Source organism: Corythoichthys intestinalis, chromosome 13 (assembly GCF_030265065.1).
Source record: "Corythoichthys intestinalis isolate RoL2023-P3 chromosome 13, ASM3026506v1, whole genome shotgun sequence".
NCBI lineage: Eukaryota > Metazoa > Chordata > Actinopteri > Syngnathiformes > Syngnathidae > Corythoichthys > Corythoichthys intestinalis.
In genome coordinates this window covers 39,694,725-39,711,809 of record NC_080407.1, presented here as the reverse complement: position 1 = coordinate 39,711,809, position 17,085 = coordinate 39,694,725, and the positions used below count along the sequence as shown (strand labels likewise).

At 37.3% G+C, this 17,085-nt stretch overlaps 1 protein-coding gene and 1 long non-coding RNA gene across 2 annotated transcripts in view; one reads left to right on the top strand and one right to left on the bottom strand.

Annotated features, from left to right (window-relative positions):
• Positions 1–7,782, bottom strand: part of LOC130927673 (gastrula zinc finger protein XlCGF57.1-like) — a 33,802-nt gene extending 26,020 nt beyond the window's left edge. Inside the window, exon 1 of the mRNA XM_057853623.1 lies at positions 7,426–7,782. Within this exon, the coding sequence (XP_057709606.1) occupies positions 7,426–7,558 (133 nt within the window). The 5' untranslated portion in view covers positions 7,559–7,782. The remainder of the gene's footprint in view (positions 1–7,425) is intronic.
• Positions 7,783–8,594: 812 nt separating this feature from the next.
• On the top strand, positions 8,595–10,941 carry LOC130927703 (uncharacterized). The gene is made up of 4 exons (XR_009066494.1): positions 8,595–8,674; positions 9,878–9,939; positions 10,014–10,065; positions 10,386–10,941. It is a non-coding gene; the product is annotated as an uncharacterized LOC130927703 (long non-coding RNA).
• Positions 10,942–17,085: the final 6,144 nt, after the last annotated feature.

Sequence of the window (17,085 nt, the reverse complement as noted above, 5' to 3'; positions counted from 1 at the left end):
GGGCCGGATGAAATTTGACCACGGGCCGCATTTGGCCCCCGGGCCGGACTTTGGACATGTCTGCCCTATGTTCTTTCCCAACGCAGAGAAGATATATCAATTGGTGCCCCTACGCACAGTCATGGTTGCACTTTCCATCATGCATTTGGGCAGAAGTTAAATGGCTGCAGTGTCATTTGCTGAAAGCTGAACAAATACACTAGATGGCAATATTTAGTCACAATATACAAAGTCACCTTTATCCTCATTTAAGTCCTATCTGTGGATCCCTCTCACAAAAAGAATGTTAATAATGTAAATGCCATCTTGAGGATTTATTATCATAAACAAATACAGTACATATGTACTGTATGTTGAATGTATATATTCGTCAGAGTTTTATTCATGTTTTTCTTAATGCATTGCCAAAATGTATATGATTGGGAAAAATTATCGGGAATGATTGGAATTGAATCGGGAGCAAAAAAAAAAAAAAAAAAAAAAAAAAAAAAAAAAGCAAACGGATCGGGAAATATCAGGATCGGCAGATACTCAAACTAAAACGATCGGGATCGGATCGGAAGCAAAAAAACGATCGGAACAACCCTATTAAAACAAATGATACTATTTACAGTAGAGGCAGAGTTTGGGGGGGCAAGAAACATTTACATCTTCCTTGGGGGGGCGTAACAGAAAATAATTGAGAAGCACTGGCTTTACACTATCTCGCCATCCACCTACTGTTGACACACGAATGTGGGGTTCAGTATCTTGCTCAAGGACACTTAAATGAGTTCATCAGGGTGGAGAATCCCACAACCTCTGGGTTGGGGGACAACTACTCTATCACTGAGCCATGCCACCCCCTTTTAGTCATCTTTGCTAGCATGTGGGCTCATCATTTCCAGTAACAAATCTGACGCGCCTACGTTATACGAATAACGACAAGGGCGCATAGATATATTTAAAAGAAAATCGATTCTAGCCCCAATAGATTTCTATGACGACATCCTATCCAGTTTTATTATTATCGCTATATTGTGATTTTCTTTCCTTCTGGATGAGCGTCTGAGCAAAACGATTGGAAATACCCCGTACGCCATTGCAGCGATGGGCCGCCAGCAGCGGCCAGCTAGCGTTATTGTTTACATTGACTGACGCTGGGTTGAGGTGTGTAAACACCCCAGTAATGGCGACCACCACTAGAGGGCAACGCCCACATATCTCTACTTGGATTAGTCAATAGGGTAGGCTGGCAGAATGGTGTGTCAAGAGGCACAGCCCAGAATGAGTTCGTTAATAAATTATTATTTCTGTGTGGCCCGGTAGCATATGTGCCATGGACCGGTACCGGTCCCTGGCCCGTTGGTTGACGACCACTGTTCTTAACCACAAGATGCTTTTGACTTTTATTCTCGTATTACGTCTTTTTTCTCGTACTATTACAACGAGAATTAAAAAGTCGCATTGTCACGTAGGGCTAATTTCTAGTGATGTAACGCTCAAAGCAGACGCTCGAGACAAGTGTCGAGCGCTCGCGGCAGAAGTATCACGAATCAGTCGTCCCGATGTCTCGCTGGATCCGGTGGAACAGCTAGTGACGTCACGCTCGAAGCAGACGCCCGACAAGTGTCGAGCGCTCGCGGCAACAAGTATTCCGATACGTTGTACTGATGTCTCGCTTCATTCAGTGGAAAAACACCTGGCCGCGGAAGCAAAGCATTGTGATGTCACACGTGTGTCGGCCGCGACCGTGGACGTGTCACTCAGGTAGCGAGGGGTCGAGTCAGTCAATTTGGTTCAGTCAAACTCACAATGCTTATAAAAAGGGGAAATATCCCTCAAAATGTTGTGGGTTGTGAGGAGAGCTTTTGCGCGCATTACGTCATATTGAGAACGAGGGAGAGTAAAGTGAAATTAGATCAGATTACACATTGATTTGCAAATGCACATACGCTGAAAAAAGCGATTTTGGAGAGTGGTAAATACAATCTATCCAAACTGTATAAAATTTGCCTAATCTTCCTTGTAACCCAAGGAATTATAAAATAATGGGTAAATTTTACACATACTACCTCTTCGTTAACAGTAACAACTATCACATGGAAAAATAGGGTAACATATACCCCAAAGAAGTTAGAACAGTGGTCGAGAGGTGTCAGGCGAAATGCAAAGTCCAAAACCTTTTCAACTAGAAAAAAATAGCACAATTCCCAATTGCAACACCAGACGCATTTTTTTTTTATGAAAATGATGTAAATCGTTTGTGCTACAACGTTTTTTTAGATACAGTATTATGGTTTTTATTGAGATATTAGTTTCCTTATTTCATTTTCATTTTAAAAATGCGTCTCGTGTTGCAATTGGGATTCGAGCTTTTTTCTAGTTGCCAAATGTTTGGACTTTGCATTTCGCCTGACACCTCTCAACCACTGTACCAAAGCCATTTGTACTGTGCTCCAAACTGCGCATGCGTCAGACGTTTGAGCGGGCGAAACAGGAAACTTCTGGTTCTGGTCTGAGTTTTCCTTTTGCTCCAGTTCGGAACATACAGAAAAGAATACTGGCAGAAGTGAAGGTAAGCTATTTTTACATATGGCGCTCTGTATTAAAACGTGCATTCTCATTTTTGGGTGCTATTTTTGTAACACAGACAAAATAGCTTGCCATTGTTGTTGACGTCGTAGGGCCATTGTTCTGTCAAATTTTGCTCCCTTATAAAATTTTGCTCGCAAAACTTTTGTGGCCGTTAAAACGCCCTCCTTTACATTCAGTTGGACTGTCAATGTTATCCAATGTCGTTTTTTTTTTTTTTTAATTCATTCATTCATTTTCCATGTCGCTTTTCCATAACAAGGGTCTATTATGGTATACGTTCATTTGAGTTGTATTCACAAGACTCCTGATTATGGCTTCCAGCATCATAGTTTGTATATTGTGACTAAATATTGCGCTGAACGAGTTGTTAAAATGTTTAAATGTAGTTTGACCGAAGTCTGAGTAAGTTTTATGTGTATTTCGGGCACCTATTTTGATTGGGAATGCAGGTTCTCTTTGCATTGTTGTGTTAACTGTAAGAATAGGGCCTCAGTAATACAGAATGAAGCACCTTTCTTCTTGGTGACATTTTTTGAGAGGTATGGGTATTAGTTTTATAGTATTTTCACGATATGATACTTATTTTTGTTGTGAAAGAGTTGTCGAAGCTTATGACAATAAACGGCGTTGTCCGCACTTCGAATCTGAATGCCTGGCTACTTTTAAAAAATAATAATTTTGACAACAAGAAGCCACAACACAAACAAAAAAAAACAAAAAAAAAAAAAAAAAAGAAAATAAACACATATGCTAAGGGGTGTAAAATTCCAAATATTTCACTTCAGGGAAAAAAAGAAAACAATAATACAGTAAGCAGGTATTCACAAAAAAGTTTGTTTTTCACAAACATGAATTATTCTTTCGCTTTCAGATTCTTTGACTTAGCAATGTGTCCATATGATGTCACCGCCTAGCGACGTCAACAACAATGGCAACCTACTTGTTAAAATTTTACAAATATTATTGAAACGAAAACATTAAGAGGGCTTTTAATATCAAATTGTTATAAGTTGTATTAACATTTAACTTTAAAGAACTACATGTCTTTCTATTCATGGAGTTCTTTAAAAAAGGCAGCAGCAGCAAACCTGGGTCAGATAGGAATTCGATCTTATGTAAATCTCTGAGTTACACTAACTGTCTTTTCACTAAATTGTATCTCCCTACAGACACAGATCATTGAGAAGAAGAGGGATGCAGTTGTCTGCTGCCTAATTGATTACCTCGGTAAAAGACGAGAAGATCTTTTCCATGACTGCCAGGTATGTCATATTGATAAGACATGATTGACTAACTCAAGGGATCCTCTCCTCTCGTCTCCTCAAAATAGGACACCTTTAAATTTTCACCACAACTTGAACAGTTATTCAATAATAAATGAAATACATAAATGTGTACGCTTTTTGTTTCTTCCTGTAACATTTAGGAATGTGAGGACTTCACAGATAAAACCATTAAGGTGATCGTGATGCACAGTAACATGGCTGAGGAGGATCCGTCACATGTGTCTATTGTGATTGAGGGGAACCAAGTGATGGAAGGATGTGGAAGCCGAACAAAAGCATGTGTTCTGCTGATGGGACTGATAATATGCCCTCAACCTCGAATATCCAAAGTGGCTGAAGAACACGTTTCAAACTTTTCAAAAGCTTTTTTTGGAACTTGATGGAGCAAACCTGCTGAAGAAGGTACACAGTCTCAAAAATAAGCTAATGCAATAGACAGACATACATTTCCAGTTCCAAGAGGATGACCTTCCTCAAGTTCAAAGTCTAGTTCAAGTTTATTGTCCCCTAAGGAGGGGAAACTTATCTACCTTTTCCCCTCTCCATTTGTTTTTTTTTTCTCATCCTATATCAGACAGTGAGAGCAAGCACAGACACTAAACAGTGTTGGTGTTCATCTATCTGTTCTATCTTTATCCAGATGTTCGATACTGTACATGCACAGGAACAACTTGGTTCAGTTTGCTTGTGTGCATTTGTCAATTATTGAGAAACTATTTTAAGCTGTAAGCTTATTGCGTTATCAAACGGGTTTATTTCTTTGAAATGTTGCATTATTCTGTATTTTTTTTTTATCATTTGGTTGATCATTGCTGCATGTAAACATGGTGGTTCAGTCATTTGTTGTATAAATGCACCTGGACTGCATATTTTGTCAGTCACTTGTGTAGAGCTGAAGTGAGAGTTTAGCCTTATTGAGTTATCAAACGGGTTTATTTCTTTTGAAATGCTGCGTTATTCTGTATTTTTTTTTATCATTGCTGCATGTTAACAAGATGGTTCAGTCATTTGTTGTATAAATGCACCAGGAATGCATATTTTTATACAAGAAATCGCACGTTACTCTGATTTTATGATAAAAAAATGTTGATGATAACCATCTGAAAGTTTTTTGGGGATGTAAATATTGTTATGTGTATAATTAATGGTTATTAACGGATATTAATTTATATAGTAATATTATAATTGTAAAATATTAACTATTAGTAATTATCAGGTATTACCTACTAGCAATGGAGATAATTTTTACCCAATTTCATTGAGTAAGTATCTGTTGAATATACACATAAATATTAGGTAATTTTACCCAATTTTATTAAGTAGGTATGTGTTGAATATATACATAAATGTTGGGTAAATTTCACCCAATTTTATTGAGTAGGTATGTGTTGAATATATACATACACATTAGGTAAATTTTACCCAATTTCTTCAAGTATTTCATAGCTTTTTATTTCAATTACTTTATACTCAGTATATGGAATTAAATCTACCCAAAAAATTAGATGCAAATTTTTTACCTCAACTTTATTGGGTAAATTCTATAGGTTAATTTTTACAGTGTAGTATAGGCATTCATTGACATACTGTACACTGATTTATATAATACGCACACAAACACACGCACCCCACACACACACACACACAAGTTACTTTTTGTGTCTGTCAGTTAGTCAGTTTTTGTGTTTATTTTTGTCTGTCTGTCCGTCAATTTTTGTGTTTGTTTGTCTATCTGCCAGTTTGTATATTTGTATTTCTCGAAAGCTGGAGAGGTCATTAGCAAAAAGAGGAACCGGCTGAAACCAAATGCTGCTGAGATGAGTTTGTTTTTAAATAAAAATGTGTGAAACACCCAAATCCCCATCCCAGTGTCACTAGCATTCTATAAACCTACCATCAAGAGTTCCCTATTCCACAAGCATTTCCGTTTTCCATTTAAAGGTAACAAAACAGCTTTTTCTTTGTTTTTGCTATTATTATTATTATTATTAAATTAAGCTGGGGAAGAATAAAAAATAAATTTCATGCTAGGGGTCAAACCCACAACTGCTTGCACACTAGGCAAATTATGTCACCACCATACGACCCACATATTTAGTTGCTCAGATGACACTTGGTTATATGAAAGTTCAATATATTTTTGTCCAGCAGATGTCATCAAACTGAACTGTGTCAAATGCCTCGTAGCACTGAACCATTTCAACACATTTGCTTCAGTGATACAGAAAGCAGTGGTGAAGCATTGTCATGACTCACCACACCGATTCATGGCAAATGCTTCATAACACTGAACCATTTCGACGCATTGCTTGATATTGATTCACTGCTTCAGAAAGCTTCGATTTCTCCATCACTACTAATTTCCCTGAATGAGCAGCTACGTCCTTTAGGCTATGTAGCACGTTGCTGCCTCCGTTAAAAATCAACAATATTGAAGGTATCTTGTGTTTTCGAATCCGTTTTACAAATAAGGAAATCCTTCATATTTTGACTTTGACTATAAATAGACCACCTATTGCCGATTTCCCTAATGAAAGAGACGTCAAATTGTTGTTGTTTTTTTTTTTTTTTTTAATCTAGGAAAATCAAGTGTTCCCAGGCAGAATGAAACTTTGCAAATAGATCTTTTTTTAAGGTTCTTATTGGAAAAAAAATAATATTGTTCATAAAAAAAAAAAAAAATCCCATTTGTCTTGAAATGAAACAATTTTGCCACGGCACGACTTGGTGGAGCTGATCACCTCTGAAGGAAAATAGTCGACTAATCCATGTTACAGGTTGTTTTATTCTTATAAGGAACAGGAGATGATGACACAGAATTCAGGAATAAAAAGAACAAAGATTTACATTTAGACGCAGACAAGACAAACACCAGCGCTGGGGCACAAAAAAACTTCCCTTCTCCGCGCCAAAACCCCTTTTTCTCCCTTCTCCTTGGGGAGGGGCTGTTGCTTGGAATGTACAACCCCCACCCTGATCAAATTACAAATGGCGGTAAGAAGACAAAAGGGCCTGTGAATAAGTTAGAAAAGTAACATTTTCAGGTGTGATTATTATGAATAAATGGAAATATTTTTCAACACCTCCGATGCAGCCCACCACGAGCACCACAGCTTCAAAAATCTTAGGATAAACCCTGCAATGTAAACAGTAACTTTAGCTGTGTGCTGCGGGCGACGACGTCTTTGGACAGCTTTTTTACGAGGAAAGAGCCAGAAGAGGAGCCTACAACAGACTCCATCCTAAAAGCTGGCAAACGAGGCAACAAAACCGAATGCATGGAGAGTATTATACCTCGTGGCATCATGCCAAGTCAAGTTTTAGGAAAGGCCGCTGTTAAAAAAAAAAAAAAAAAAAAAAAAAAAAAAAAAGGTTAATTCCGCGTATGGAGAGCTACATTTTCCATGCACTTATTGTTCGTTTTCAGCCCCTTGGTGTTTATTTTACCGTCATTTTCTGCCACACCAGGAAAATAAGGCCCACATCACACTGGTCCGTAGCGCAGTCAAAAAGCTTAGGGAACACTGGTGTACAGTAGACGTATCATCGAGAGTGAACCAACCTTCGAGTCTGCGAAGAACCTTTGCGTGCATCATTTTGCACATAGTCGAGTCTTCGTGGCGTGGAGGCTCCTCTTTTACTCCACAAAGTTCCTCCTGGAACTTTTCTGCAGCCGGCATAGTTCTCACGAACATATTCCCCACTTGATTTCTGAACGCTTGACGACGTGCCTTGCAGAGTTTTGTTAGCGGTTGGCCAGCTCGACTAGGATAAAGTAGACGACAAAATTTCAACGAGCGCCCAGACTTGAAGACTGATGTTTGAGTCCGTAATGTGGCTAATGCTGGACACGTCGTCGAGACTTCGATTTAGTTAAGTGACTGAAATAGAGGAAAAACAATACGTGCACAAAGAAAAAACTGCTCCACCTTGGCCGAGAGGTGCCTTGGCCAGCCTTTTTATTTTCCGACCAGCATTGCATGATGGGAAAGACAGTCTCCCGCCCAATCACAAAGTAAATTTCAATAACAAAACAAAAACAGCTCAAATTACAACTTCCCTTTCAAAATAAAAATATTTCTGTTATACAATTTAATATATATTTTGACATGACATAGGGGAAAAATCAACAGTGGGATCGTAGTTTTATCATTTGTCCTATAAGGATCATGGGAGGTGTAGTTCTTTACAGGAATCATTCACTCTGTTCAGCACCGCTCTGTGGCGCTTAACGTTGCATTCGTCGGAATAATTGACGGAGAATAAGTTTTCTTTCAGCCAAAACTCGGCGTGTTTAATTTCGATCGACAAGCATACTTTTTAGGCCAGGGTCTCCGTACGTCGGACAATGACAAGTAAGCAAAAAAAAAAAAAAAGCAAGCTGACACGTGTACGTGCTTGTCATGCGTCATTACGTAGAGGACGTGAGTGGACGTGCAAAGGTTTTAGACAGGACACCCGCCTAAAACATTTGCATAGTACTGTGTATATATATATATATATATATATACACTGTAAATGCTAACATTCAAATTAATTAAATGTGATAAGTGAACTAAACTCAATTTTCATCAACCTGTTGTGAACACTACTTTTAAACAAGTAAGTAGTAATTTGGGGTTGGAGAACTTGCTTAACTTGATATATCCCAGTTAAGTCAAATTAGAAAAAATAATTTCTTGTACCCAGTGTCCTTTGGGCGTTCTATCAGACATGCGCAGATCTGCCCTGCCCACTTTCGCGCTCTTTCTAACACCTTTCTCAGTTATTTTCGCCATTGTGGGTTTACTTGTCCTCAGCACACTGATTTGGTAAGTACATATTTTACTCTTTTGTAAACCGTCGATTTGTCTTGTTGTAGTGTAGTAGCCTGTGTGCTGCCAGGGAGGAGAAGTGTCAATTACATCAAATATCACCGCTAGCAAGCATGCTATATGACCGTGACAGTAACCTCATCATTTTCAGAAACAAATGTAGACTACAGTTTATGGTAGACTCCCATTTTATGCCGGCGTTTTGAATTCTTGACAGACGGGGCTCATAACGTTTTTAGGCGATGGGAGAGGTTTTTAAAACCGATTTAAAACAGTTACCGAGCGGTTTTAAGTTAGCTAGACCGAGGGGAGGTTCGCTTCCTGTTTTAAAAATAAAAACACTAATTCTATCGTTAGCGGGTGTTTTATTTTGTGAAACTAACAGGAAGGTCCTTAATCACTACGGCTAGCTTGAGTAGCGCCGAATTTGCACATTGTGGATCTAAACGGCTACTTTCTCACGTAAAAATGTTAGAAATGTCAATAAAGTGATTTAGTTAGTGCTAGAATTAAGTCAGCTTGAGCCTGTCTATTTCGGCTCAGGTAAGAGCTAAATGCACAGTCAGACTTTATGTGCGCCAACGTAATCGGTTCTTGCGTTGGAGCAGGGGTCCCAAAATTACGGCCCGCGGGCCGGCCGGATACGGCCCGCCTCCACAATTGGTCCGGCCCCCTGAACCCCCCCCCCCCCCCCCCCCAATAGTGTTATTATTTCCTGGCTTTTTTCTGTGAAGAACCCAGACAGGGTTATTTGGTTATTATCTATTTAATTAATTGTGTTATTATTATTCATTATTATATATTATATTATATTATAATTATTTTTATTTTATTTTGTTCCAAGAAGAATTCAGAAAGGGTTATTTAATTATGGCTTTCTGAAAAACAATAATTTTTTACATTTAGGCACTGCTGCAATCGTCACACTTTTTCTGTTACAAACTGACCCGGCCCCTCATCAGAGAAGGGAAAAGTCATGTGGCCTTCACAGGAAAAGGTTTGGGGACCCCTGCTTAAGAGTGTTTGTCATCTGCCCTTCCATTTGCTTTTCTTCATGTGCAGTGCTCCCCCTCCATGTTTGATCAAACTGCACTGATAATTTGAAATTGTTTTAAAATGCATTAATCGCAAAAATCAGAGGACTAGATCACATTTCTCCCTGTTATTTCACCACTTTAACTTTGGTCTAACCTAATATAGGAATACAGATAGAAAGAGTGCAGAGATCACACTCGACGCTATAACAACCTGGTGTGTTTAAGGTTGGTCATTTATGTGCCTATATTTTGAAATTGTTGCCTTAATTTTGTGTTCTTTTTCACCATCCCCCAATCAGGCTGAAGCAAATGGTCAAAAGTCCACACATACCTCAGTCTCAGCAATTACAGGTATGTTTCATACACTGATCAATGAATCATTTAATATTTGTATTTGTTTCATGGGTTGGGATAACAAACATGCATTAATGTTTTTACAGATGGATTAAGAAATTAATTGTACATCTCAATTTGAATGTTCAAAAATAATCAATTACGTTAATTTAAAAATAACTCAACATTTTAGTTTGTGAATATTAAAATAATTTATTGCAGATTTTGATTTGCGATTAAAAATAATTGGACATTTTAATTTGTGACTGTTAAGAAAAAATGTAACTTTTTCTTTTTTCTAACAAGTTCTCAATGCTGAAATTATCGTGTCTTTTCAGGTCAACCAAAGCAGTATTCTCTAATGCAGTGGACTTGCAAGTACTGCACATTTTCTGCTGAAAAGAGCCTACTTGCTTAAGCATTACCGCTTAAAACATGGATACCACACTCGGACATCCCTACTCTCATGTCTTCATAAGGACTGCCTCTGCACATTTAAATCTTTTAATGCACTCAAAGTACACCTATCGACATGGCACTCTCAAAAAGATGCAGGCAAAAGTGGAGAAACTGCATTCGACCGTCAGTTGTGCAACTTTGTGGAGCCCTGCTCAGAAGCAGACTTCTTTACCCATTTGCGAGGACATCTTAAGCTGAGGCAAATGGTTACTTGCCCATATCAAGACTAACTTTCAGACCAGTATTTATTCGACCTTCACTGCACACAAAAGCAAAGAAATGTGAAATGTGTTTGAGCCATAGTGTGGGTAGGACATTTGTGTCTAAATCATTCAATCCCAATAAAAGTTGCTTTAATCAAAAAAAACTTATTTTTAATCAAACAAAAAGAACCTTTTGCAAAAATATATTTTTTTGAAAATATATATATTTTTAAATATATATATTTTTTATTGACGTGTCACTTTTTTTTAAAGGAAAAAGTTTAAAACTTTTTTTTTTAAAGTGGAAAAAGTTTTGAACGCATTTCTTTTTTTCTTTTTGAAGTGGAAAAAGTTTTGAAGGCACTTTTTTTCGATTGAATCATTTTGACACAAAGATACGACTTCAACGCTACTTCCAACATGTTTGAGTGGCAGGTGACTACACCAATGGCATAAAAGAATGACTAATGGCCACCAGGGCTCCATCGAGCCATCGGACTCTGCTCGAGTCCAAGCCGAAAATAGGGCACCGGTACGGGGGGGTGACATCGGCATCTCACCGGAGTGCCCGCGATGGTATGGTGCGCTGCTGCTTAATGTGATTCAAGAGGGGAACTTCACCCACTGCCCTGACGTGACGGTTGGCAATCGGGGTCCAACCGCCGGTATGGGAGTGGCCGACGAGTGGCCCGACACTAGCCTGCCCAGTAGCCCGCGCCGGGAGCCCCGTCGCTTCAGCTTTGAATGAGTGTCGTGTCAGTCGCGGGCCGTCTACTCAACAGCCGGCCTCCGCGCCGGGGTGGTGATATCGGGGTCCGCCAGTGTGCCGCAACAGGGCACCGTACCATCGCCGGCACACCGGTGAGATGCCGATGTCACATCCCCGTACCGGTGCCCTATTTTCGGCTTGGACTCGAGCAGAGTTCGATGGCTCGATGGAGCCCTGGTGGCCATTATTTTTGCTTCCTGCTTTTATGCCATTGGCGTAATCACCTGCCACTCAAACATGTCAGAAGTAGCGTTGAAGTTGGATCTTCGTGTCTAAATGATTCAACCGAAAAAAAGTGCCTTCAAAACTTTTTCCACTTCAAAAAAAAAAAAAGTGCCTTCAAAACTTTTTCCACCTTAAAAAAAAAAAAAAAAGTTTAAAACTTTTTGCTTTTCAAAAAAAAAAGTGACACGTCAATTAAAAAAAAATAAATTTTTTCAAAAAAATATTTTTGCAAAAGTTTTTTTTTTCTTTGATTAAAAATAGTTTTTTGATTGAAGCAACTTTTATTGGGATTGAATGATTTGGACACAAATGTCCTACCCATAATATGGCTCAAAAACAAAAAGGATTGCTTCGATCAAAGAAAACAGTTTCAATGAAAAATAAAGTGTAAATTTCTGAGTCTCAAATATTTTTTCACATTCAAACCTTTTTTTCTACAATTGTTTTATTTATATATTTATTTATTGAAGTGATTTTCTTTTGAAAATATACATTTTTTGTTTGAAGCAACTTATTTTTGGATTGAATAATAAAGACACAAATGTCCTAGCCAAAATGTGGTCCAAACGCAGAATTACATCAATCAAAAAAGTTGTTTCAATAAAAAAAAAAGAATTAAATTTTAAAAAAAAAAATTTCAATCAAAGAAAAATAGTTTTCAAACATATTTTTTGACTTACAAATTTATTTTTGCATTCAAACAAATTTTTTTGATTGACATGACTTTTTCTTTGATTGAAAAAAAAAATATATATATATATATATACTCATGACATATTTTTGAATAGAAATTACTTTTTTTTTTTTTTTTTTTTTTTTGAGGAAAAAGCTTAATATGAAATTAGAATTTGAATAAAAATAAGACACATTTTCTTGGTAAGATTTTAGGTTTCTCAGGTGTATAACTCCAGTACACGTTTTGCATTTACTCTTTTAGTGATGTGAAAAAAACAAAGTATCTTGTTTACTGTATCAGTTGTTAAAGTGAAAGTTGAATTTGAACTGAGTTGTGTGTTTTAAAAAGAGTTCTGTATTTTTATGTTTATTTTATCACTGCTGCGCAGTTTAAACCATGGCACAATGTTGATTGTAGTTCCAGTTTTGATCACTAATATTGTTGGAGAAATCAGAACTGTTAGCTTTACCAGAGCTCAAGCTCATGTTGTAATGGGAAACTAGTTTGACGCCATGTCTTCAATGCTGAGTTAATGTCCTGAAATTATGATAATAGGATCTCGCCTGTTAGTCTTTGGAAATTACAGGATAGGAGTGGACATTGATGCAGTTCAGGTATTATTCAGTAATTTCTGTAGCAAAAGGTTATTTTAGGTACTTATACTTTGTATGAGGTGCAAAATGTTTGCCAAAGGTTTACAATTAATCCACTGATTGTTCATTGATACTGAGCATTAACCAAACACCGTTCAGCCTGCCAGGAGCCAGTGTCTCCCATTAAATGCACTTTTGAGCATTTTAAAGTAAATTTTAATTCCACTGAATTAATCCAATGAGTGTTCTCCATTTATTGTGTTTTGGGGGTCATTACTGTTAGATAATGTGTTTTTAATGAAATTAGTATGTGCAGATGTAATTTCTATTGTGGAATTCTTTTAGGTCAAGAAAATTAAGTTGACCTGAATATGATGGGAGTACTGTACACTCAAAATAAACAAGTTACTGTAATCCAGTTATTTAAGTTAGTTTGAGTACTGCCAACTCAATATAAACAAGTGACTATAATCCAATTTTTTAAAGTTAATTTGAGTACTGCCAACTCACAATAATTAAGTTAATCAAATCTAATTCATCTAAGTCAACATAAATTAATTTTTTTAAGGCAGCAAGTTTGCATATATTTTTTTTAGTAAAGTCAACTTTTAATATTTTACAGTGTATATATATATATATATTAGGGCTGTCAAAATTATTAATTCATTAATTCATTTAAAAATTAAATGAATCCCGTTGAAAAAAATTGACGCAATTAACGCATTTGGCCCAGCTCAGACAGATTTAAATGACAGAGGAGTGAAAGGCCCACTTGTTAATTGTGTTTTGCGGAGTTTTGCTGCCCTCTGCTGGCGCTTGGGTGCGACTGATTTTATAGTGTAAGTAATTATTGCCATCAACAATGGCGGGCTACAAGTTTATTTTTTTATTGAAAATTTTACAAATTTTATTAAAACGAAAACATTAAGAGGGGTTTTAATATACAATTTCTATAACTTGTACTAACATTTTTCATAAAGAACTACAAGTCTTTCTATCCATGGATCACTTTAACAGAATGTTAATAATGTTAATGCCATCTTGTTGATTTATTGTTATAATAAACAAATACAGTCCTTAAGTACCGCATGCTGAATATATATATATATCCATCTTGCGTCTTATCTTTCCATTCCAACAATAATTTACAGAAAAATATGGCATATTATATAGATGGTTTGAATTGCGATTAATTGCGATTAATTACGATTAATTAATTTTTAAGCTGTAATTAACTCGATTAAAATTTTTAATCGTTTGACAGCCCTAATATATCTATATATATATATATATATATATATATATATATCAAGGACAACAATAGACACATCACTGTCAGTTTTCATCTGACAGTAATAATGTCACTTGTTTTTTCTCAGCTATGAAGATTTGATGTTTAACATTGGTGTCATTAACATGAACAGCCTATGTGGTTTTGTGTCTAAACAGATTTCAGAGAACAGCAAAAAGGCAGGAAACAAAGATGAGAAACGATGCAGCCAGTGCTCTTCTTCACCTCCAGGACAGCTGCAAGCACACCCACCGCCGAGGACATTGTACAACCAGCGTCTCCTGAGGGTCTAGCTGATACTGATGGCGCTGAAGCATCCACCAGCTCCATCGTCCAAGTGACTCAAGCCCAAGTAGACAGTGAAGCCCAGAGACTCTTATCAGAGAACATGACATTACGGGCAGAGCTGGAATCTTTGCTGTTGATAATGCTGATGAAAATGCAATGAATGTACATTAAATATTAATTACAGAATATACTTTTTGCACATTACAGTTTTCTGCAAATGAAATTACAAATGCAAATAACTGATTAAATGAGTTCATTAACATGCACACTAATTATCTGATTATTAACAGACCTCTTCAGTTCTTCAAATCAAATCCTAATCAATAACATACAGCCTCCCCCAACCCCCTGGTTGGGAGGTAACAACAAATGTAAACAAAAAATGTAAACAATAACATCAGATGTGGACTGCCAAAAACGATTTTGAAATTATAATATCTTGGTCACATATGGTGGTCAGTAGTGAAAGTATTTGAAAGAAACGTCATGATTTATGTCTTGTGTAAATTTGTTATGATTTAATGACATATTAAAGGCTCTAACTTGTCCATATTGAATATTCCAGTTTAAATGTTTTTGTGTGTGTGTAATATATATATATATATATATATATATATATATATATATATATATATATATGCAGATGACAGTTAATTTTGCTCTTAGAACAATATTGCTTTTATTGTCCATAGAGGGCATCAACAATAAATAAATAAATAAAAACTATATATGTATGGCTCTGATGCCACTGAACATTTTGAGTGATGGCAAGCAAAATAATATTCATAAATGACATTGATATTACACTTCAAAGCAACGTCCCAAAATGGGACGTTTTTTTCCTATGCGTCGCAAAAACAAATCAGCACACAAGGGTTAACAGGAGGACACCTTGAGCCAGGCCCGGATCTAGGATTACCCACCAGAGTGGGCACTAAGAAATCTTGAGGGGGCACCCCAATGCAGGCTTTTTTTTACCCTCTGTATTTCTCCGGGCTTGGGACTGGCACAAGTAGGACACTGGCTTGTGTCACATTGAGGCTGCATTAATTTTTGGGGGTTTATTTGTTTTTTTTCATTCATCTATCTACTTATTCTCGCGGTCGGCTTAATGTCACGATGACGTCATCTCGCATAGCAAAGTGTCGCCGTTTTGAGATGGGTGCACGCACAGGTAAACATCCGTAGACAAACGTCTGAAATTCATATATTTCAACTGTGTTTTGAGTCTTTTTTTCATAAAGACGTCTTAAACATGACTTATTATTATCACGAGTCACTGCCGACAGACGCGAGGAGGCGATGCAACTTAAAATAAGCGTGTATTGGCCTGCAAATCTGCCCGTACAAAGTCGCAGCTGATAGCTGGATAAACAATCCAAAGGAATTGCCTGTAGTGGAGTTCGGAAACATCTACAACTACCTCATAAAGTCACCCAGTAAGTTGACCTTCATCAATTACGTGGAATATGTACTGTGTGGAACTAAGAAAACTGGTAGTATATACGGAGTGATTATTTCTGCCGTAACCGGTAATTCGCCTCCAAGCATTACTGTATTTATGCAAAATAACCAATTCCCACCAGGCCAATAATATACCGATTGACCGATCAGAGCAGCAGTCGGCTGCAAATGTAATTGTGCCTGGATTTAGGTTCCCACTAGCGAGAATGGTCCACGGAACAGTCTTCTTTTACTGTTCCTCGATTAATTGCTTTCATCCATTTGCTTGTCTTTTTTTTCTCACGAGGAAGAATGAAGAATTTCAAATGCGGTTCCAAACTCTTCCTTGTGTTACAACCCGCAACACGGCAACTTTTAGTCATTCCGACGGGAAAAAAAAGACCGCAAATAAGACAAAAGTTCAACGCGTTTGTACTACAATACACAACAGAGCAACTGCTTGTGACTCGTGTTTTTGCCCCCATATCAATATGGCGACGCTTTGTTGTGGCTGGTGACGTCATTAATGCCCGGATGTCCGACTGCGAGAATGTGTCTGGAGGAGTGAGAGGAAGCGCGCGGATAACAAACGAGGTTGGAAAAACAGCTTGTTTTGGTGAATGCTTGTTCGATGTGTGTGAGGATTTGGGGGTCGGTGAAAACATTGCCGGCTGAATATAATTGACCTAATCCTCCGGTCAGAGAAGATGCAGCAACTTCAGTTGGTTTGATGAAATTAAATTACAGTTTTTTCATTCCTTTGAGCCGTTTAAATGCATTTGGACATTAATTTGAAAGTGTGTGGTTTGTGTATCAAAAAGAAATAAAGAAAAACATCAATAAACATATTATAGTGAAATAACATGTACAATTCACAATAAAATGAATTGAATGAATTCCAGCCTAAACCGAACTAGGCGTTATCCAAAAAATGACCACTAGATGTCCACATTGGACAAGCAATTAACCATCAATAATAAATGGCAATTCCCACAAGCAAGAGGGCTGCTATAGCTGCAAGCTAAGCACTAGGTAGCTAAATGAATCAGAAAACTACCATCACAATGGACAGCGATCTCAAATCTGAACAT